Source organism: Varroa destructor, unplaced genomic scaffold (genome assembly GCF_002443255.2).
Source record: "Varroa destructor unplaced genomic scaffold, Vdes_3.0 BEIS01000002.1, whole genome shotgun sequence".
In the NCBI taxonomy this organism is placed as follows: domain Eukaryota; kingdom Metazoa; phylum Arthropoda; class Arachnida; order Mesostigmata; family Varroidae; genus Varroa; species Varroa destructor.
The window spans coordinates 53,009,537-53,033,103 of NW_019211455.1; the positions used below are offsets into that span (position 1 = coordinate 53,009,537).

Consider the following 23,567-nt stretch of genomic DNA (forward strand, 5'->3'; position numbering starts at 1 on the left):
TTGGCCAACAACAGCAGCTCCGGTAGCGAGCTTTTAACTTCGGCTGGCCGTACTCGTTGTTGCTAGTCAAGCACGGAGCGACCAGCAGACCGGTGCATTGGGCAGTAGGGGCGCTCCCGCCAGCGGAGGCCAGCAACAGCGCCAACGTGAGCTAGCGGAGCGCTGCAAAGCAGTTCACGGGCACGACAGTCACAGCAGAGGCTATAGGAACGACAGTGAGAGGAAGGGAAAGAAGCAAAAATTGACTGACAACGGCCAGCAGCCAAACAAACAAACAAACAAACGAACAGATACAGGGGTACCGATGCTGAAGACCGGAGCTGCATCTGGCCCGCCCGCAATAGACCGTCATCGACCGGTTCATCTATCTGTCCTATTGCGGAACATGATGGTATTGCCGATGTGACGGAAAAAAGCTTCGCTTGATAGTTGCTTGCAAATTGTCGGTTACCAAGATGAATCTATGGAGTCCGCTGGTGCAGAGAGCAAGAGCCTCTGTTATCTGTTTTATTGATGTATCACTGCAGGTGGCAATGGTGTTGTCGACGATAACGGCTAGGTAGGGTGGTGATACCGCTCACAGATGGCTGGTATAGCAGTTATACACGGTTATTCGGCCTTATATGATTAAGGCCAGATTTCCTGCGATGGCACAGGTGCGGTTTTCGCGTGTTTGTCTGTGTCCAATGCGAAAAATCAACTAAGATTTGCTATCGAAAAAGAGTCAAATGTATTTGGTGTGTTTAGTGGCAGCGAATTGTTACTGCAGGAGTTGTTATACTAACTAATTGTTTATGTATCGCCGCCAATTAGCTATTGACTTGGGGCTCCACTTGTTACTGGAAAATATTTCGTATATCTGCGCGATCCCTGGCGTTTCTCCTTTTTCATTTTGTTCCTAAGTTTCGTTTGCTAGATGTGCCATTGTTCTGTATGATCTTCTTGGATCTTTATGGCCGACAGGAAATAGTAAGCTTAAGTTGATACGAAAAGAAACTCACACAGATGAGATCAAGACCAGAAAGGCGTTTAGGTAGATCTGGGTCTTCAAACACACATAGATTTGACTAGGGTCGAATCTTGAGCATTTCGCGCATAAAGCGCTTGAATCACGACTGCGACGAAGAGCCGCAAACAAATTTAACAAACTTGAAGTAGCCTTTAATTTGAAATAAAGATGTCTTAAGTTTGGGAAGAAGGTTCAAGATCGTCGTTGAAAAGCGCGAGCAGATATGCGAATAGCCGAAAGGAGAACAGCTTATAACGGCTGGTGGAAAGGGTTTCGTAGACGAGCATTGAAAGGGTGCGAGCAAGCGAGAGAGGTTCCCGTGACGGAACAGGAACTGCTGTTACGGAGCAATGGGAGTAGACGACACCGGTGCGCGGAAACCGTGTCCGCGCCGGACGGAAAATTACCGACAAATCTGATATGAATTAATCACAAATAAATAATGCATCACATGGTAAACGTACAGTGATGTGTATCCTAGTTTATTACTTGATGAATGAGTCTGTGGGCGTACTATAGTCTATAAATGAAAGTGTTTTAGATACAGAAATTAATAGAATTGCCGTCCCAGTAGCCTATGAACTATCGCTTAAAAAAGAAATCCCGTTTGGCAGAGAAACACTGACAACTTAACACTGTTGTTAGTTATTTAATTTATACAGCTTGAAAATTCTAGTCAGCCAAACATTCGTCTAAATGCCCCGAATTTTACGTTTAGGACAGTCTTAGTTAGGTATTACTTCACATTCTGGGCGTCGACACGAAATGAAGCGTGCCAATGTTAACTTTTAAACCGGGCCATTGGATGTGTTTCCAAAATGCGCTACCACAGCACCATCATGGCCTGCCTTGAGGCTTCGTTCGCGTCTTTATTCAGTTCATTATCTAATTTGCATCGTGCCATAGTAATATATAGAAAATCTCTATTTCTACTCTTGAAAAAGAAATAGCGGGTCGATTTTAGTTTTATATAACTCAAGTTAGTGTTCGATACTTATGTGCATATTAGGATAACAATTGTTCATAATCGAGCAACAGATCCAGCGCGCACTTTGGCTGGGTATCTAAGCGTAATGGTCACCTTAACACCTGCCCGAAAACCCCAACTGTTACGCTGTGTAGTATCTGGCTGCTCAGAGGCCGTGTATTCCCATCCCTGACGCTTATTTTACGTTATTCAATAAGCTTTTTGGTATTGCCTACGATGAGAGGCGAAGCTAATTCCCTAATCTTAAGCTGTTTACAAGTTGTTTAGTGGTTAGATGAAACGATCATAGGTAAAAATCAAATATTACATGCAGGATCCGCGTACCTTTAGTTCCTGTTTTTGCGAAGGCTCGTTAAAATATCATCGAATTATTAAGCATTAAAATAAAAAGATGCAGGAGAGGGGCGTGCGACATATTCTAGTTACTTTTAAATAGATTATATTAGGCAATACGGCTATGATTAGTTTAAAGCTCAAAACAAATTTTACCTGTAGATTAATCAGGTTAGGTCACACTGAGAAACGCTGACTAAATCCAGTTTCCGATGGAAACATTTATGGAACAGTGATTCAGTACCTGACGGGAACCTTTTCATACATATCGAGAAATTAAGCATCACCTATAAAGCGTGTGCCGACAGCTCTAATAAATAAATAATACGACGAGTCGAACTAGGATAATCCGACCTAAAATACGTTATACGAAGAACAGTTCCTGATATACTACTCATCATAGGTCAATAGGCTATCAAAAAATACTTAGTGATAGGATAAAAGAAATATTAGATAGTTGCCTAGAGAGATTTGGGCGTTACGTTCGATCTGGAGATGATCTTGCGATAAACTATTGTGAATGTCGCTGAGGGAGTTTTCAACATCAGTAACCCAGTCCTCCAGGTGTTCTCAGTGTGTACCAACGCCAAAAATCTTTGCCGACAGAGCTTTAGTTATGTATAAATAAATACGTTTTGTCTATGTGTAGATGCATTTTCAGAAAAAAAAAAAAAAAAAAACGTTGCTTTGTGGTTTACAAGAGAAACGGGTGAAACGGGTTTCTCAGTAATGGCATAATCCTCCAAGCCAAATGACCTACTCTAATATACCTCAACTTCAACATATTATTTTTAATCGAGTATTCTATAGTTGTATTCGATTTTGGTAAGTTTCACGTACGCTGAGACAGCAACTTGAAGCCTGGCTGTTTGGTAAAATAAGATTCTACTTAGAAAAAAGCTAACCTAGGGTCAAAACCATATACTGCTTCAAGTATAAGCTTATTCCTGCCTGCTGCCTGTACGCTGATGTCCGATCCTATAATGAGCCTGTTTTTGCCTCGCCCCCTTTGCCAGTATATCTCCATTACATACAACTATTACATGCAAATTTTGCGTCTCGTTTATTTTTTATTTAGCAGCTTTAATGATGTGAATAACTCATCTATTTTTAGATTTAGCATAAAGGACTTGCGCTGGTTAGCAGTTTAGCAATTGGTATTGCCAAGCTTTTCTATAGGTCTTTCAAAGGGCCTACAAAACAGCATGGTAACCATACAAATAGCTATTAAGCTTGATGAACAATACCGCTTTAATTCCCTATTGTTTGTTCAGTCTTTATTTTCTTGGTTATTAATATGTGGCAATAATCTTAATCAACGCTGATAATTGAACTGGTGTAACATCATGCCTATTAACTGTAGTTACCATAACAGTGCACTCGAAGACATGCGCAATTGCCACCAGCTCATGTCGTACTTTTGCCCTTTGGTATGGCACTTCTAACATTTCAAAAACTCGGCTGATGTTGGCCAAAGGAAGGTGCAAAAAACGAGGCCCATAGTCCTCAATAGCAACGGTACTATAGTAACTTTCCTTACCTTCCACCGTACTTCGTGCGACAGCACTTCGGAAATTGTTGTTCTAGATGTTGCTGTACATTGTAAATTTCTATGATTTCGAATCGTTTCGTCATTGCCCCCTCTACTCTAACCCCACTCGTAAAAAAGGATAGGTAGAGACGAAAACGGAGAAGCTAACACGTTACACAAAACTGAATAGCATGGCTAGTGCAATCTATCCTTGCTAAAAGCTTTTCGAGGTAAGAAAAAGTAGTGCAAAAGGCTGAATCGTCCTAAAAGAAGTTTAAATTGAACGTTAAAAACTTGAGACCGTTCACAAAAGTAGAAAGAGAAACCTAGCCTAGATACTTAATTGAAGATGGATTTGCCTACCAGATCAGGATGTGGTTATCGATGATGAGGAAAACAGCATCTTAACGCTTGTAAACAACCGTAATAAAAAGTAAATTTTCAAGCATTAATGCGAGCAGCATCTCAAGTGTAAATGAAATGTAATTCTATCGAAGTATAGTCGACACCCTTCCGATCAAATTGGGAGTGTAGGACAAAGGACGTCAAAGCTTCTTACATTGCTTGTTAATATTACACAGTTGCTTTCATTGACATGTTGGCCTGAATCATTATTCATTTCTTCTATAACTGCTTTTCACGAATTTTCCTTCCTGTGCTCGTTTTACCCGAAGTAGCATTTGTATATTAGCTATAAAGAAGAGAACTCCTAGATAATCGTGTACATCTTGTGAAGAGGGATTTGGAGGTTACATTTTTTTTTCAGAAATAGATATTATAGTTTATACCCTTCCTTTATTCTATTTTATTTATTTATTTATTTATTCCTTTATATATTCCGTAAGTTTATACTCTGACACTGTCTAGTTGCTTGTACTCATTCGCGCTAAAAACTGGGTTAGGCCTCATATTAAGATCAACCGATAAATAAGAAATACTGTGTCTTTGTTATCTCGGTAATAAATCTGATTATCTATCCCACTTATACCTTTAATACAAGTAAATTATCTTTAATGTTCCAAGCATGACACATATCGAAGCGTTTCCGACTTCACAGAAAAACAGCAACAATTCTATCCGATAATGATGTTTATATCAAAGAAAACAAAACAATAACATTATGTGTTACCGTAAGTATAAGTAAATAAACATTAAAAACATGGTTTGTATGTATGCGCTCTCCAGTAGGAAGGCCGTTGTGTTTAATGACATTAGTCGTAGTGGTGACATAGTGAACGAACATAGCCCCTAGAATAAAGACCGTATTTGGTAATTGCGTTTTATAAGTCCTACTAACAGTTAAATAAATACTTCAACAACTGCGGCTGAATGGCTGTAAGATACAAAACGTTACAATATCATGCATAACAGATTCAATGCGACAGGTGCTTTACATTCTACATATTTTTGACATGCATTGCCCTTGTCACACTTAAAACTCCCATAGTTAAATGTCAATTCATGTCATGTTAACTATAATGATTTCAAGCTATTCAAGAGACTGTTAACAAACGACAAAATGTTAAACGTTCAAGTGAAATTATTGTCCTGCCGGTGAGTATTACAGAGTCTTCATTTGGTCCTGGTTGTCAAAATATCTGCTCCATGTAGAGACCTAGCGGATGGTATCCTGACTGACTATGTTCAGCCGTTTTTGTTCTCCGGTGTCAAATACGTAAAGATCTGACGCTATCTTTTTTTTTCTAGTCTATATACTGCGTGTCAAGAGAAACAATTCGCACTTGCGCTGATGACAGCATCATATATATATATATATATATATATATATATATATATATATATTTTTTTTTTTTTATTAAAAAGATATTAAAAATCCTTTTGTACATTTCAGTTGTTTTTACCATTGTTAATGCGCTTTTATTTTCAGCATAAAATACAGACTCAATAAACTCACCAATAAGTCCCTACATAATCTGCACACATTCTTCGTTAGCCATCCTCAAGCCGAGCTCTAGGTGACCCGTCGTCATTTTTAACCCATCGTCTGTAATTTATAATTGCACGCTTGAGTTACCGTTGTTGTGGGAGCCGTAAACTGACCTGCATACATAGCTCCTCAGATTGTGACCATTTTCTGTTCGAAAACGTTCTAATAGTGATATTATGGCACAGTTTCCATCTATAGTCACGCGGAGCCTTTCAATGTAAATGGCGTTAGAGTGCTCAAACGAGGGCACGAATTTAGCCTTATTAGACGTGTCTCGTATCTGCGTAATTCTACCAAGGCTCTCTGTGTATTGGAAAGTGTTATCCTTTTTTGATGTTAGCGTTTGCAAGTTTCTTTACAAACCCATTAGTAACTCCTTGGCTTTCCCTCAAGCTCCGCTCCCTTGTCGACCACTGATGCGACTGTCGATCGACTTCAACGAACAGTATAATATCTATGGCTAGCTATGCTACCTTTTCTAAACCTGCTATAAGCAGGCACCTATAGCTCTTTGTTTTAGCGGAATTCAGGTGTTATTTAATGCTGTCGATAATTACATTCGAAATCAAGGACAATTTTCGGTCTACGACGGTCTATACAAGAAAAAAAAACGGAAATGCCAGTAGCACTACCCATCCAACCTACAGGGTAATTCCCCAGTTGGAAAACGCTCTCTGGCGCTACGTCTATGCAACTGAACAATGGCTCCCATCCAAACACAAGCAATCATTCACGACGCCATAAAGGGAATTGGTTGTGAACTAATGCCATCCCGCGCGCTACTGCATGCTACGATTCAACACAAATATTTTTTTATCGCTAGCCCAATGGGAAACATTGAAATTTACCGGCGAATTTTAATAAAACGTGTATTACTATATATGAATGTTGTCTCCAAACACACCCACAGCTATGACTCCATTGCCAGCATCCGTTCCTATTATTCATGCGCGCTATCTTCTCGTTGCCCGCTCTCTGTCTTTGATAGCATTTTCTAAATTGAGCATTCATTGAACTAAATATACGCCTCGAAATTGAACGAGACGTCATAATCACTACTTATTAATTTGATACGCCTGTCGAAGACGTCCACTTAGGAAGATTAACAACTCGAATGATTATTATCTATGATTTTGCTAGCTATTTGACATAACCGCAATGCATGCGCATATTTTGATTATGTTACAACAATTAAGTCAAATAGTGCCACACGCTAAAGAAACATTGTGGTTCTCATTCGGGATGCCGCAAAGTCAGAGAGAGTTGTAGAGGGTAGAATTCGAAATGATGAAATTCCAAAAGTTGTAGAAAATATGTTTTCCACTTTCCTAGAATCATGCTGTATATATAGAAAAACTTCAGACACTTCGGCCTGGAAATGTTGCCTCTTTATGTTCTCAAGAGCTATTGTGTTCCACCAAGCATTTCAGCACATAGCTCAGAATTTTTCTGAGTGAGAGCATAACATTTGCCCTCAGCACGGGCACTTCTTCGGCGCAATGTTCTCACAAGGTGTTGCTTATCATTGATTGCCTCGTATTTGCGAATATTATGTTTCATCGAAAGGCCGGGACTGGTCATCTGAATGCACATTTTGTACGGCTTCTCGTAGAACTCGAAGTCGGTGATGAAGTCAAGATACGACTCGAAACCGACGTTAATTTCAACCCGCGCCGATGCAACGTCCGAAAGAAGACGAGCCGAACCTTGGATCAGGCCCGCGCCAGCAGAATGCACTATCGAATGGGAGTTCCTATAAATACAACACATTCGTAGACGATACCTAACTGAATTTTTTTTTTCTGTAACACAGTTTAACCTCTTTGTCCAGCAATACGTTGTCAAATTGAACAACAGCCGAAACAGGGTTTCTGCCGGCTGATAACTACGATAACTTTCTACATCCTAATGGTAATGTCGAGAACAATGCGTCACACCAATAACCAGTGAAATTCAGCTTCAAGAGCTTATTATTTAAACTGATAGTAGTGATGGGACCCATGACGAGCAAACCCACAGTTCCCTTAAAATTGCCAAGAGTATGAATAAAACGCAGCAGGGGGTACCTGTTCCAGAGCGAAATTTGCACGCTGCCGCCAAGATCAGCAGATAGTGCACCTTTGAGTTGAAGCTGTACAATGAGACCACTAAGCAGAGGCTGTAGCTGCATGTGGTCCATAAGCAAGAAGTTGCCCTGGAGTGCGGGAGTATATTCGGAAGCTGTGCCCGACCACACGTGGCCCATCAAATCCCCGGTACCGCGAAAGAAAACGTACGGACGTATCTCGACACCCAGGACTTGAAGGGCAATGCCGGCCGTAGCCTCTTCATCACCGTCAACGTCCACCTGAATACGACGAGCCATGTTAGTGCTGCGTTTTATTGTGGGATTCGATTAAATCGTCTAAACTGATTCACCGGCTCCAAATCTGTTCATTTTATTAGAGTCGATCTCGAGAAACAAATCCTCACTTCTGAATTGTTATTGATAAATTGAGTAAACACACGTAAATCAGTTTAAATATATTGCTACTTATATTTAGAAGCTAACCATAGTTCTATCAGAACATTCTTAGCGAGTTCTATTACTGTTTAAGAAACGAGTACGGTCAGTGAAAAATACAGGTAAACAATATATACTGTTTGTTTATACCTCATTGCCTGATGTATCCCCACCAGCCAAGCCAGCAAGGCCTGCGGCGAAGATGTTGACTGCGATAAGGGGCATTTGTTCCGTAGATGATGTCTGGACGTTGACTTCGAATGACGTTTGTTTGAGGAGACCGCCGGGCATTAGCTCCATGTTAAGGCCGTATGTCGTGTTGAGATCGTGGGATCCTGTGGACGACAAGAGTTAGACTTGTTGTGCTAATACATTACCATAACAAGCATGTACAATGTTTAAATCCTGGTACTAAAATGAGGTACACATCAAAGCAAGTAATAAAAATGTTGGGTAAACACCTATTATGCTCTTACGATATCATGTTGGGCTTTATGCTAGCTACCTAACATAAACAATTACTCTTCTTTTTAGTTCTATCGCATTATAGATGTAACCGAATGCATACCAATTGTTGACTATGACCTAAATGGGTTGTGCCAAGAAATCAACAAATCTATTTTAAAATATTGCACAATTTTAGGAAATTCATGGGCTAAATCGGATTAGGTTTAATTGGAAGGTTATCGAATAAGTACACTGAAAAGTATATATTTGAATCGACGTACTAGCTAACAGTCTGGTGAATGTAGATGATATTCCTCCATGCGCAAGCGAGTCATAGTTGATTATTTTAGGATTCCGAGCGACCTTCTTAGCATTATAAGCCTGACCAATTTTAACGAGTTCCTGGAACTTGCTGGTGATAAAGGTCTGCAGTTCAGGGCAACCTACGTTCTTAATGTATGCCATGACCCGCTCAATTCTTGCGTGGTCCCCGCCTGTAAAGATCATTTCTGCGGCCAGTGCACGTGCTGTCGATTCCTGGCGGGATTTCGTCTGGAAAAGACGTTTTGGGCGAAACGATGAGAAAATTGTTTTGGAGATGTTCCATAGGTATCGGATTTACTTATTCTTGTTAAGCTTAAAAAGAGACCTCCAAGGCGATATAAAGATCTTTGAGCTGCATGTGCAAAAGAAATGTTTCCGCAAACACCCACCACCTGAGAATATCATATAAATAGATTTGCCCCTTATTGGGTTTAGATGATTGTTGAGGTACGATACGTACCTCAAAATAGATATCTTCAAGCGTATCGAACACTTCAGAAGTGAAATATACAGATCCGATCTCCTTTAAGGTTTTAAGCACTGCTGGGCCAATTGCCTTCGATCCATGCTTGGCTTCTTTGAGTAGTGCCGGGATACTTGTTGGCTGTGCTGCGTTTTTGAGTGCACGAAGGAAGATGAGTTTGCATTCGTCATCTTTGTTGGGGCACTTCGCAAGCTGTGATTCTAGCCAGATCCTACCGTCGTGCGCCTGTTTCATTTGAATATTATTTCCGAGGGCATGTCGCAACACAGAGCCGAATGAGGCCACTAAAGTCGCGTAAACTTTCTCATTATCAAGCTTTTTTACGGCAAGTGTCTGTAATTGGTTGATGAAGGCTGGTGTCGGATGAGAGGCCATTGATATGGCCATGAGAAAGCGTTCAGTTAGTGTCGCATCCTTCCCGTCCAACTTCACTACGCGTAATGAGCCTTTCAGGGATGGGATCGTTTGGGACGCACCGGCGATATCGAGAAGCTGAGGCCTGCAAGACGAATGTATAATTAGGTGGGCATTTATCTTACAAGAAATGGTAGCTCCGCATAGGTGTCGTTCTATCGAGTATTTCTTTAATGCGGAGTAACCAAAGAGTAGTATATATAATAACAATAACTTATTAATAACGTACATGATTTTCGCGTTTTTGGGATTCTTAAGTGCCTCGTAAACTTCCTGTTCAGAAGCAATCCGGAAGCCTTCAAGCAAAGTTACAAAAGCCATCGAGCTTTTCAGTGTCGCCATCTTGTCTGCGGAAAGCTGATCCCGAAACAGTGTGATTCGATCAGCCAAAGAACCTTTGAAGCCGTGTGCATGGTTGATTTGATGCGGTCGCGCAATGATCGTGTCCTGCTTGTAGCGGTCCTTAATAGACGCCTCGAGCTGTCTGACGGCCTCTGTTTCGTCGATGCCCTTAAGTACGGAAATCTTCGAGTTTGCTACACTGCTATCTTCCAGTTTCAGCGAGTGGTGGGCTGTCACCTCGATAGCCGCTTCTGGCCACGCATTCACAGACATGCGGATCGACTCCGAAGCCGTGGCAGTCTGAACCGCAGATAGATCGGAAAGAAGTTGATAATTGGTCTGCGACGTCGTCTGTGTCTTAACTGAGCGGACCTGTAGATCAAATAAAAAGCATAAAGTGGCACAACCTTATATCTTTACCAGTGGTATGTTTTTCCATGACAAACTACTCCGCCTCGAAGCATTCCCAAATGAATCTTATTCATATGTCCCACAAGCTTCTCACGTCATCGAACGTCAGTTGGCTATTTCGACCTGATTCTGGTGGCATAATTTTGAACCTAAGTTCGACGCTTGCGGACTACTTGTAGCGCATCATAACAAAATCTCGTTTACCGAATGAGGGTGCTCATACTGCTCGAGGTCCGGATGAATGCATTCTTCTTTGATCTTCTTGATGTGTTTGCCATCGGCTTTGATGACGACCTTGCATTTACCACTGACGTCAACTTGCGACCGTCTAATATCGGATGTCACCTGGTACTGGAATATACTTGCAACGCCTGTCAATCACACAGCCAAAGGACTTCTAATGTTGTGTTTAACTATTCGGTACGACATTAAAATACCCAAAAGTAAACTAGATGTGTTCTATTGGAAATCAGTTTAAACATTGAAGCTATATTTAATGACATTAATACGATGAACTTGAAGTTATGGGCATATATGTTTGACCCAATTTATTGACAACTTGTGATTTAAACGTTTCTAAGACTATTTTATTGGCGAGTATTAAGAAAACTTTTTTTTTTTTGAAAACACATTGACATTGTTAGCAGCCAGATATAGATAGAGATAGATATAACAACAGTGTCTCTTTTTTAGCTTATCAAATCATATGTAATTTGTCAACGAAGTGTTTTGAATAACCAAAAGAACCAAATTTTTGGTCTGTATTAACCTGAGTCATTCAGTTGTTCCCTTGGAAATAACCCACCTCATGCTTTTGAACCCATTTATTAGATTTTTTCCTTGATTTTTTTGGATCCTTTTCCATTCAAATGTTTCTTGAGCTTCAGAAAGAGAAAAGTTGTGGGGGACTAGATCCTGATGGATATGAGGTTCGAACAAACGAAATCGTCGAGTTCATCCATAAAAGACACGACACAAGCAGTGACGTTTGAGCCGGTTCAATATCATGGTAAAGGACCTACATTTTTCTTCCTTTAAATAACTCAGACATATCTATTACGAGATGGCCATTTCTTTAAACGTGATTTCAGGACGGTTTGGTTTGTTTTTAAGCTTTGATCCGCACTCTTTTGAAGGTCGTTAGAACAAAGGTTACCTCCAAGGTCTTCTAGTCCGCTGCCACTTGACGTGACCTATAACCTAGTCCTCAAAAGCCCACGTCATCCACTTGTGAACGTCTGATTTTGTCCCTAACGCAGAATGTGATCCATAATCCTTAGGAACAAACAAAACCAACCAGAAAATCACTGATTTTGAAGTGTTTAAAAAGCAGAAGGCAGAAGTCCGAATGCTTAGGCCTGTAAATAGCAGACAGGCATGCAAGTGCGGTGACAGAAGCATGCCCACAAATCAGCCAGAAAAAACGGGCTTTTTTTTAACACAATAATGTAAGGCATTTATAAATCATTTGAAATTAATGAATATAAATCATTAGGAGCAATACGAGAGAGGATTTCTGAAAACTACTTCTATACTTCTCTAATTTCTAAACATTTGTCATAAATCTCAGATGCTATAATTTTTTTACCTTTCTTTAGGTTGAGATATGTTGAATCGTCAGCGTTGGCGACCCAAACCCGAACAATCTCGTTGTCCTTGAATAACGCATACATTGGTAAGTGGGAGGCCCGATCCAAATTAGAAGCGTGTTTCTTGCGCTCTTTTGAATCTCTAGTAACGGAAATACATTAAATGAGCAACTACTATGTTAAATAACTTATTTCTTATTTGTTCGTTATTTACACCTAAGTTATTAGCATTAACGAAACTTTGCTGGTTTATTGTGTGGTTCCTGCTAGAAATTTCGCAATTCAAAATGAACTAGAAACAATGGACAGTTGTTAAATATTTTTTCTGTTTTTAGAATGACTTCAGACTTCGTCATTTGTTATACTTCTTAATATTCTTACAAGTAGTGCTAGAAATGATGCAGACGTAAACGTCTTGCGTGAAAAATTTGCCGCTTGAATTGTGTTCATATCAGTCCAGTATCTTATCATCACTTCTAATACTAGTTTTAAAGTTCTCGAGCAATTTCGGTCAAGTTCAATATGAGTTCGTTCAAAGGCTATACTCATACACTGAAGGTTTGTCAAGCAATTCATACGAAAATATCTTTTGGTCATCTGTCCGATGCATTGCAGCTTTTCTTGCTATTCGCATAGCAGTATCGTCTAGTAAGGAGTCAGTTATACAATACAACCGTTATTAACTTCTATAAGTTCTATTCTTACGTTCATTCTTCTTTTCTCTCCAACTGCACTTACTGTTTATCAGCGGGAGTGACGGTTAGGTGGGCATTTTCCAAGTCGATTTCGACAATGCGATTTAACGGTGTTTGAAGATCCTTCCAAAGAGTAGTGAGTTTAGCCTTGGCCTCGAAACCATAGCCTATTTGGCGACCTGTTTTCTGCCCCAACTGCGACGAGGCGTCATTGAGGAAGGTGTCCGATCGTAACAGGTAGGAATATGTCTGACCAACTTCATACTGACGGGTGGAGATGACTGCAATTATAAACAAACTAATTGAAAAAACATGCAGGACGTATTGCGCAATAGCGGACATAAATGACCGGAAGGAATTCGAATTCGCTTAGGAGTTTCGATAACTTAAAGTTAATTGCTCCAACGAGCTACAATACGTTGAGTACGTTTGAGGATCATTTCATGCACCATCATCATATCATGCGTTATAAAACTTCGATGGCAAAATTAGAACGACATTAACTTTTACCTTCTACGACATTCTATTTTTTTTTTATTTATTATAAATTTAATATTCCGTTGTGCTTTTCGAAACAATGTACTGTATCATGTTTAAAAAATGTCTACCAAATTAAATAATGAAAATTTTACGGGGAGCGATCACAGGTAGAAAACCTGAAATTCGAATCCACCAAAACGTCGCAGCGACATCTATCATGAGTTTCGCCACACGCGTATCTAAAACGCAGCCAGGTGGGCAACGGGCATATGGATATTTCTCAGGCTGTGTGTGCAGCAGTACTTTGAGCTATTTATTCAGTTCAGTCAAATCACAAATTCGTCAGGTAAGAAAAAATGAAAAAATCAAATACCATATAAAGCTATCACTTCCCGGAACACTCAATGTCGTACATAAGTCGTCACCTATCGTGACCTAAACAAACGCTACATAAGGCTTGCACAAACGGAAAACAAGATCGCTAGTTTTCGGGCAGTTTCGGCCATATTTTTTAAGTGAACTCTCTCTCATCTCGAGAGGATCAGGTTTGATTCAGGCAAGAAAGAATCGTTTTTATCTATAATTCGTTTTCCTTTAGAAAACCTTCTCGGAACGCAGTACATAAACGAGTTCTACTGTTCATTTGTCAATAGCATTACGGTAACGCTACGTTTATGGTGCCCCTCTTAAAAACGAAGCCAGTGTTCTAAAGGCTAGATCAGTGCATCTAAATTGGATTCTCTAGTATTCAGATACCACCTATGACAATGCAGATATTACCGAGATTGAAATTCGGTTACCACTAGAGTTTTACTGTACATTGTAAATTGCCGTGATGGTGATACTCGATTTACATGATTTTTATAGCTTATAGTTACTTTTTTAAGTACGTATTTTACACAATTGAGAGTCGTTTGCTTTATGCTGTATGGCCAATATAAGGTTAAAAAAAATATTTCTCGAAACTTCAAAATCGTCTCGAAAAGTCTCGAAAATCAGTATGTATGTTGATCAAGAATAACGTTACCAACATTCATTCTTCGTCATTTAAGCTGTCGAAGAAAGTTAAGAAAAGCTGTCGACGCAGCCTTAAATGGTGTAAAGTGTATAGTAGCTACCCTATCACATACAGTATCATTCGAAAATAGCTTATAAGGGTTAGAATTTGTGTCTTTGGAATGGCGTTAGAAGAGTAAAATTCTACTCTAGGCTTCAAATTCATTGAGCATTGCTTCACGCCACTTTGAAAAGAAGACTATCGCCAAATAAGGCTATATAACTTAATTATAGAGTTTTCATGTCTAGCTGTTTGCCGCAGTCTTTTACTCTCTAATTAATGAATATACGCCTAAATTACGCAGCGTCATACAGTTACTATTACTCTACAAACATATTCGGGAGCGGTACCAGGACCGGTTATGAAATGGAGTCAAGTTAAAGTTAAGAATAACTAGTATGTTAGGTTTTAAAACAATTACTAGTAGATTAAATGTTCGATGACGAATCTCTTAAAAAGTGTAAAACGCCAACGCTCTTTCGTTTTTCGAATGTTCAGCCATCTTCTGCCTGTCATCGAGGCCTGACGCGTCGCACAACTATTTAATGTTTATCGTACTTCGCTTCCGGCACAGCTGATTGTCAATATTTTTTTTTTTAATTAATCCGAATTCGTTGCTATCGATGGTAATATATTGTCACAAGTTATGTTCCCTGTTCCTGCCAAACTACATAAACGAAGAGAGCTGACCTTGACGACCATTCAAAACATCGGCGCATATTTTTAGGCACAACTCTTTGAATTGAAATCTCATTTTTCTTTTGAGTTTCCACTTTTTACCGTTGACGTCGTAACGATATCTGTGTCAAGTCACCGTACCTCATCAGAGGGCACCACTGTCTAGTTTAAAGCTTGGGTTAAGCATCAAATGGTGATCATTACTGGTAAATGACGTAGTGTAGAGCGCGTAATAAACGACATCGATAGCCGTCCGGAGCGATAACTGTGTTGTCTGTTTGTTGATGTAACGTTTCCCCTTCTAATGGACGTTAAGCGTTAAGAAGTTTGTGCGGTAGGCCTGTCTTAAAGCCGTCTTATCTCGAACTGGACTGTAGAAACCAGTATTTACAAGATCGACCTCTTAGCAGACCTTTCTCGGTTCTGCAAAGCTGAAAACTCGAACACCTTCTCATCGGATAGCTTTGTTATTAGACTTCTTTTTATCCCAAAAATGTTGTGTGTATTCTGAAAGAGAAACAGTGATTGTTCCACAAGAGTCACATCATAACAAACAGTCTATTTCCTAGAACTTAGAAAAGCAATCTTCAGTTATATTCCTCTCGGAAATCCCCAATTTTTTTGACTTTATTTTATCTTTTCACCAACTAATTCGGCACAATTGACCAAATCCTCTACCGCTGCTGATAAGATTTCGTTCAGATTTGACGATCGTTGATAATTATAACAATTACGGCTGACAAGGACTAGATAGCTACCAGCCGTACCTATATCGTAATGGAAAATAAAAATAGGATCGCATAATCGCCCATAAGCCTTCATGTGGTTGAAGGCAGACGAGCGTTCACGACATAGCTGGTGATATTCACTAGCCGAAAAGGGCTGCTTTGACGAATGACGTGGCTTAAGAGGAAGGTCAAAGAAAGAAAACTGCCTTCTGTAGGTGATTATCAGCATATGTTACCTGCATCGGTATCTTATCGTTTATGCTGACTGCATTGGCGATTTTGGTAGGCCCATTGGTGGGTCCTGTTTAGCCGACGGAACATGATACATGCGCTTGGAGACTACTGCAAAGGTTAACGAATTGCGCTAACCAAAAAATAGTAGTATATTTATATGTCGAAACACAAAGGTCGGTACTATACCAATCATCAACGAAATAGTCATATAGACTATATCGTAATATGCCACATACGCGTATACATACATTATATGTATATTTGTTGTGAACTTGAAGATTCAATGATCCACGTAGCATCTAATATATATATATATATATATATATATATATATATATATATATATACATTAGTTGGTTACTCAAAAAAAATTCATAAAACAACGCATATATATAGCGAGACAGACGGGGAGGGGGAGATAAGATTACTTTCTCAGCTGTTATTATCGCAACAAGGGGTTACATTTTGGCCTACTTGCTGAAGATGATTAATAAATAAGGGACTGAGTGTAACTCTAACGATGATGAGCCCAAGGTAACTCAATTGAAATACACCTTTGTGAAATAATCTACCCTCGCCGGAATCGCACATTTACTTAAGTTCGTAGAAGTTTTTTCTTGGATGCAAAAAAAAAAGATGTCAAATCTTCCCATTCTTAGAGAAACAAGTCTCCTAGCTGGTTTTTGAACAGATTCGTTTCAATCGACCTATCTACATTTCGGGAAGACTCGAGATACCGGTAACAGTTTTTTAATTGTACGCATCCTCAAAGATGTCAAAACGATGCTGATGGTGCTTTGTGATAAAACATTTTCTTATAATAACGTCGTGATATTCTCCAGTAAGCATCTTTCTTATTGAAAAAGTCATACTGTTCGCGGCATAGACGCAAGTACTTCAAAAAGACATTTCGATTTTACTTTGATTATTCATCTAGAAATAAGCTTTTTCCGGCATTTTACGTTCGAACACTGTCTACTGTTTAGACATTATCATCGCCTAGATTGAGATTCATTTCTATCATATATTATCGTCATAGTTATGGAGCCTGGGAAGGTCTGTAGGTGTGAATCAAAACGTAGGGCTAGAGGTTTCAACTGCCGCAACGAAAATCGCAGCGATCTCCTCTACTGACAGATCCAAAAATTTATTGATACCATTGGATCCGATCAAGACGCAAAACGGCCTACACCTCGAAGGTTATTGGTAAATCTCATGCTAATGCACCTAAAAGGTTTAGTAGGTCTACAATGACAAATTTATTTGTTTGTCTTTAAAGATAGCTGCAAATTGAAAGATACCAGTTTGAATAAAAACCGTTTGCTTGTGGTCTGTCCCAGTAATGTTAATAGCGTGTAGCTACTGACATGTATTTTGGATGTTCACCATATATGGCTAATGTGCTGAAAGGTAATAAGAAAAGGATTCGCTAATAATTCGGAAATTTTTGGAAAATAACTGTTAGCTGTGCAAAATGGCATAATGTTTTTTTTTTTTTTTACAGAAAGCAAATGTAAAAACGGAAGCAACAAGCAAAAGAATTTGTACGATATGAATTTCTGTTAAATACCGCTAGCTAAGAACTTCCAGCTCAGGAAAACCTGTATGGTTTCAGTTTCAGGTTAGGTGCCGCCGATAGACATTCTATCTGATTAAGGGAACTGTTTTATGTTGAAGGTTTTATGTTCGGCATCCCGTTTAGGCACTCTATGAGGCAGCTTGTTCCCAGCACAAAACGAACATTGTGTTTACGGCCAAGTTCGAACTTAAACCACAACATGTCCCTAGGATCAGTAGGCAAATACATTATCTACCAAGCTTAGGGGAACCTAGTTAAGGCTAATTGTTTCCTAATCACATTAAGAGATAATGAATACGCATGAATGGAGCAGGCATAAAAAAGGCATACCTAATATAAAGGATAACTTCAATATAAACCGGTGCTAACAAGCAATTGCCGAAAAACTTACCAAACTGTAAAAGTATCGTGAATGACAATATCCGTTTCATCGTTATCCGTGCCAGTGCTCCTTCTAACCTGAAGCAGGATAATATATTTGGGAGTTAGTGGAAGTATCAGATAGATCATATTAGTTCGTCGATAGTTAAGTGTCACCGCGATAGCCTCATTTTACAGAAAGATTTATCGCTTATTAAATTCTCCAATTCTAAAAGTGATTTCTGGTTTTAACGTCAAAAAATTAGATTAGAAAACTGGCTCGACACAAGCACACTTCGGTGCAAAGTAACTCGGCTCTAAGGTAGCCAGCCATTTATGGGCCTATAGACTCGCGTTGATTGGGGCACGGGAAGTCAATAGCAATGAAAATGTCTTCAAACGTAAAAAACGTTCAAACGAAGTCTTTCTCGGATAGATAAATTAGCATAATAAGCTATACATTGAGTGTTCAAATTCGCCTTTGACCTAAAGTATAGGATCTCTTAGCCCTATAGCTGGCTGCTATCGGTAAAAAATATCGTTGTACTGAAAAATAACTTTAATTGGCTGACTATTTTTACACGCAAATAGCGCTCCGGCCATGTATGTGCGCAATTTGACAATGGAATAGAACGGGATTTCGCAAGCGAAGGTTCGCTGCATCTTTTGATGCAGTCAATGGAGAATTATATGCGAGAGAATTATAGGAGATTATAAATTATAAACAGTAAATTCGATTTGATCCCTAAACTTACTTCTTACTGTTTGGAAAAAGTTTTTCATAGTACAAAAAATCCAAATACAAATGCAATTACAAAACATACGTTAGGTAACAGACCAACTATTATCACTTCATTTAATAATCAGTTTGAGGTGCGACTTCGTTGTAACGTACCAAGCTAAAGCAACGGTGTGTTTCACTTCCAACACCGAATACGGTCGGTATTAAAGAATAAAACTAATACGTGCCGTGAAAAGGTATGGAGTTCTATGCAAGCATAGAAAAGTACTCAATATGTCACCAAAGGTCCATACAATTTTGCTTTGCAATTTTTAATATTTTTTGGGTCTGAAGTCTGAGTGAACAAACGTAAATAATGGATGTTTTCATTTAAAGGCTGCCCTATCTTATTTAATCTAAAATTAAAAGTAACCTGAAACAATATCTAAAGTGTGTAGAATTGTGCCAGCACCTGAGCAAAAAAAGGTCCCGTTCGGGCCTTCTTTGATCCTAAACAGACAAGCCGCATCTAACCAAGTGCATTAACAGGAGCAACGATCCGTGATTTGATATCCCTTTACCCCTCAAAGCTGACACTGCACATCGCTTCTCAATGTAACAAGCACAGCGAGCCCCTTCGGCTCGACAACACCCATATGAGTCAAGACAATGCCAATGTATAATAACAGACGCTTCCAGAATCTAACAATTGACCTTCTTGTAGCTATCCAGGCGTCACAGTAAAACGCTGCCCGGAGTAATACTTAATACAGCTCAAGTCACATGAGAAATTCGTTCGAGGTTCCTTGTACTCGTTTGAATTTTCTTGCCTGTAGCTTACCTTGATAAATTGTTCAGGGTCTGCCCGCTTTTTTGCAGTTAGGTAAGAGCAAAGTCACATTCGATGTTGTTTTTTGCAGCGGAAGGAGAGTAGTAAAAACTGTAGGACCAATTAAAACTCTGAAAAGCCCCCGCTGCTTCAACTGCTGAAAGTGAGTGGGCACACGTTCGGCTTCCTTCAGCTAATAGGACTCGGCCTAAGCAAAGAGAACGAACATGTGGAGTTTTTTCGGATGCGACCGAGCTGTTGCACGCGGTATCCCAAAGAAGCTGATAAACCTCGGTGGTGTTCATCTATGCGGGAGTGGCCACCTTTCAGCTATACGACATCCGCAGTCGACAAGAAGTGCGGTCACGTGCAGTTGGTTCTAACAGCTGATCGGAATAATTCGACAAATAATAATGGCCGATTGAAATACATATGTCACGGAGTCTTGTACCCATTAACGACAAAGGCTACTTGTGGAATAGCTACTTACTACGATCCTAATCTAAAGACTGTTTGCAATAGGATAGAGTAAGATTTTCTGAGGACGGCCAAACCACCTTTGTACCTCAAACAATCAGAACTAGTAGGTAATAATAGCACGTAAGTAGCACCAGCTTCTTCCAGCTAATTCCACGATTTTTCGTCACGCCCTTTTTACGACCTAGCCATCGCCTCGAGTTCGGACTCGAAGAGTATGGCAATGTCTGACGGGAAAGCGTTGCATTTTCAATAGATCGTATCGATCTTTTATCGAAAGAAATTTTCGATCTAATCATAATTATAGGTTCGGGCCACATAGAGGAATTTCCCTACAAATCATGATAGAAAGGCTTATAGGTTTTACATGCAACGACAATAATTTTCTCGGGAAGATCGACGTTGCTTTTTGAGTTTCGCATGAACGAAGTGATAACATAGCAAACAACCTGGTTGATTTGGTCATCATCCTGGTTGGATATGACTGTCTGATCTACTTACTATACTAATAAGCATAGGATCCCTGCACTATCAGTCAGCTATGAAAGTTTTATATCGAACATTTAAGCAGGTAACGTTTTTTGTACACAGACATTGTAATATATATGTCATAATAAATCATATATATATATATATATATATATATATATATATATATATATGATTTATTACCATTATTAAAAGCATCAGCGATATAAAAAAAGGCAATAAGAATTAACTAATAGAGTTTTTTTGCCTACGTGCCTAAGCTAAAAAAAAATACGTTTTCAACTAAAAAAAACCCTACGTATGTGCGTATTGCTTTTATAATAATAATTAAAAATAATAATAGTCTATACATACCAAAGGTGTATGAACGCTTTTGAATTTATAAGCTTTATTTCGAACCTAGGCACGGTATGACTTGCTCGTACGATCCAATGTCTAATTAATTATCAGTCTCAACCCGGTCACTGTACCCATATATGACTCCAATACCGTTATTTTCCTATTCGCTTTTTCCTGATTGGGTTTTAATTAGCATCTTTGATGAAGCACGTTGAGTTCTTGCTGATGTTAACAGCACGAACTGTTTTCGAAAATCTTGTAGATCTCCAGCAAAAGAGGCTCTTACAACCAGCTGAGAATCGTACGGCTCCTTTTTAGTAATACGGCGCTATAGCCACGCAATAACACGACGAGCTCACCTGTCTACTGCAATGTCACCAAGCGTTCACAAGGTAGGATCCACAGAACTGTATAGATGTTACTTGACTAATACAACTAAGCGTATTCAGTCAACTTAGTGGCTGACCCGCTGACTGGAGCTGTCATCAAGAGATAATCGCCCGCTCAGCAGACAAAGACCGAGTTGAATCAGTGGCCAACTATCGCCCCATATCACTCACTGGGGCTCTTCGTACGACGACCGTTCATTACTACGGTGCCACCGCTTTTGCGCTGACTGGTCTTAGTCGCCTTCTCCTGCATTCTCTCTCCACTGCTCTTGATAGATCTTCCTTTCTCTAGGAGCAGCAGCAGCAGTAGCAGCGACACAATATACAAATCACAATGAGATCCACTTTTCCGACTCGTGTCTAGCCAGGCATCGATGGTAACGGACAGGGCACCCACAACAAACTTCTCGAACGAGAGATACTCTCCAGCTGAGCGACGGTCGACGAAGACACAGACGCTGCTCTTGTACACCACTTTCGTCAGTGGACAAATCACTAGCAGAGCCCAGAGCAATTCATCTCGACTCCGGTCAGCTTAGGTCGGAGCGGCGGCGCTGGTGAAGCCGTTGTCGAAATTACGTCATTAGGCCACAGAGCTACGTACGACCACAGGTACGGCTGTTCGTGCTGTCTGACAACGACATACGCTCACGCATTCGAAGAAGTTCGTCTTATAAACAAGTGGACGGCCAGACGGACAATCAGCTTCTGAACAGCCTATGTCAATGCTAGGTCGAGCTGGCTATACACGTTGATTTTCGATAAAAGACGTTCGTCCACGGAGCGGCGCACATCAGCACGAATGAATGGGGGAGTGAAACAGAGAGTGAGGAACGAAATATAGAGCTGCTCTTCTTAACAACTGTTCTCGAAACGTTAACGATGATTGGCGAAAGAGGGCGCCACCGGTCACGAGCTTGAAGCAGTTCCGCTTGGCGGTGACGTTCCTTGCGGCAGTCGCCACTGTTACAACTAACGTTGTCGCCGACATCTGCAACAAAGAACAACAACAGAACTCGTTTCGCACGCTATGCTCGGCAGCTAATATAACGGCGATAGCTTGTTGGTTCGACCCGCTTAGATGAGAAGGATCGACGGCAGCAGCAAACAGCCAGAAAAGACTTAACGGACAAGATTGCTTAAGACAAGATGTAAATGCTTTGCAGAACACTTGCTGGAAGGGTGATACGTGGCGGCCAGGGCGCGAGCGGCCGTTGACGTCGAGTTAGTGCAATAAAGATGGCCAAAGCAGATTTTGCTGCCGATGTCACCCTCAGATGCCTGATTCGCTTCTGGCGTGTCGCAACAGTCGAGCATGCACACCTATCAGGGAACCCGCAATTGCATATCGGCAGTGTGTTAATAAAACGAATCAAGGGCTATTTTTCGTCTATGTCGTTTTTGCCAACGCTTTCTGTGTATAATTAGAAGACAGTGAGAACGCTAAAAAAAGTTCGAATCATATTACGCTGTTGTTCATACCAGAAATACTATTGACCAGTTTACCGTACACCGTCCTCGTCATGCGTCTTGGTCTCCTGAAGCCGTCGCCACAGCGGCTTGTAGAGGCGACCGCGCTAATGTGGAATAGAGAGATCGGTTCCATATACAAGAGTATAGTCAGGCTACGACCCTCGACGCTAGTACCTGCTTTGCGCGCTGCAAAAAGTAAAAGCTAACTCAGTTTGCAGCAAAAATGAGATCTGATAAGGCTAGGAGCTGTCATTATGAATCTGTCACAGGATGCTTTTGAACGTCACCTTACGAATTCCTCAAATTTCATTCGTTCTACATAGATTACGGAAGATACGAAAACGGTTTTTTCTGGTCAAGTCGGTTAGAAAGATATGTGAATATGACTTTTATTTCCTTCCGCAGTCCTTTATATATTTAAATGGATTGCATTATTTATTGGCGGATTGCTCTATATCGTTTTTCAATACCTGATAGTACCTGAAGTGTCGTTTTAACTAGAACAACCTGACCTAGAAATGTGTACAACATTTGTATTTGTTAATAAATATCTTGCAAAATGGAACGACTAGTAATTTCAGCTATTCCAAGTGATTTTTTAACATCATAAAGTTAGATGATCATGTACTATGTTGATATTTTTGCTGGATTCTTGTTTAAAGTTCAGCGACGAAGCAAGCCGTCTCATTTAACGTATCGTAGTGATATTGGCATTG

The 23,567-nt window shown here is 40.0% G+C and overlaps 1 protein-coding gene across 3 annotated transcripts; it reads right to left on the reverse strand.

Annotated features, from left to right (window-relative positions):
- Positions 1 to 4,932: 4,932 nt before the first annotated feature.
- On the reverse strand, positions 4,933 to 22,878 carry Mtp (microsomal triacylglycerol transfer protein). 3 transcript variants are annotated; one of them, XM_022792607.2, is made up of 11 exons: positions 21,349 to 22,878; positions 18,166 to 18,233; positions 13,062 to 13,299; positions 12,323 to 12,465; positions 10,939 to 11,105; positions 10,211 to 10,695; positions 9,544 to 10,066; positions 9,041 to 9,311; positions 8,463 to 8,647; positions 7,876 to 8,156; positions 4,933 to 7,562 (listed from the first exon to the last, which is right to left on the reverse strand). In XM_022792607.2, exons 2-11 carry the CDS (start codon positions 18,203 to 18,205, stop codon positions 7,214 to 7,216), a joined length of 2,682 nt encoding a protein of 893 aa, XP_022648342.1. In that variant the 5' UTR covers positions 18,206 to 18,233; positions 21,349 to 22,878; the 3' UTR covers positions 4,933 to 7,213. The 3 variants fall into 3 exon arrangements, with proteins under 3 accessions (XP_022648342.1, XP_022648344.1, XP_022648343.1); XM_022792609.2 differs by having other exon boundaries at positions 21,005 to 22,878; XM_022792608.2 differs by lacking the exon at positions 21,349 to 22,878 and adding an exon at positions 19,697 to 19,952.
- Between the last annotated feature and the right edge of the window lie 689 nt (positions 22,879 to 23,567).

Coding starts and splice junctions, on each gene's coding strand:
- Mtp (XM_022792607.2), bottom strand. CDS start 18,205: ATGAAACGGATATTGTCATTCACGATACTTTTACAGTTTG. Junction 8,157..8,462: donor GGGATACATCAGGCAATGAG/GTATAAACAAAC, acceptor CGTCGTATTCAG/GTGGACGTTGACGGTGATGA. Junction 7,563..7,875: donor CAAATTTCGCTCTGGAACAG/GTACCCCCTGCT, acceptor TTGTATTTATAG/GAACTCCCATTCGATAGTGC.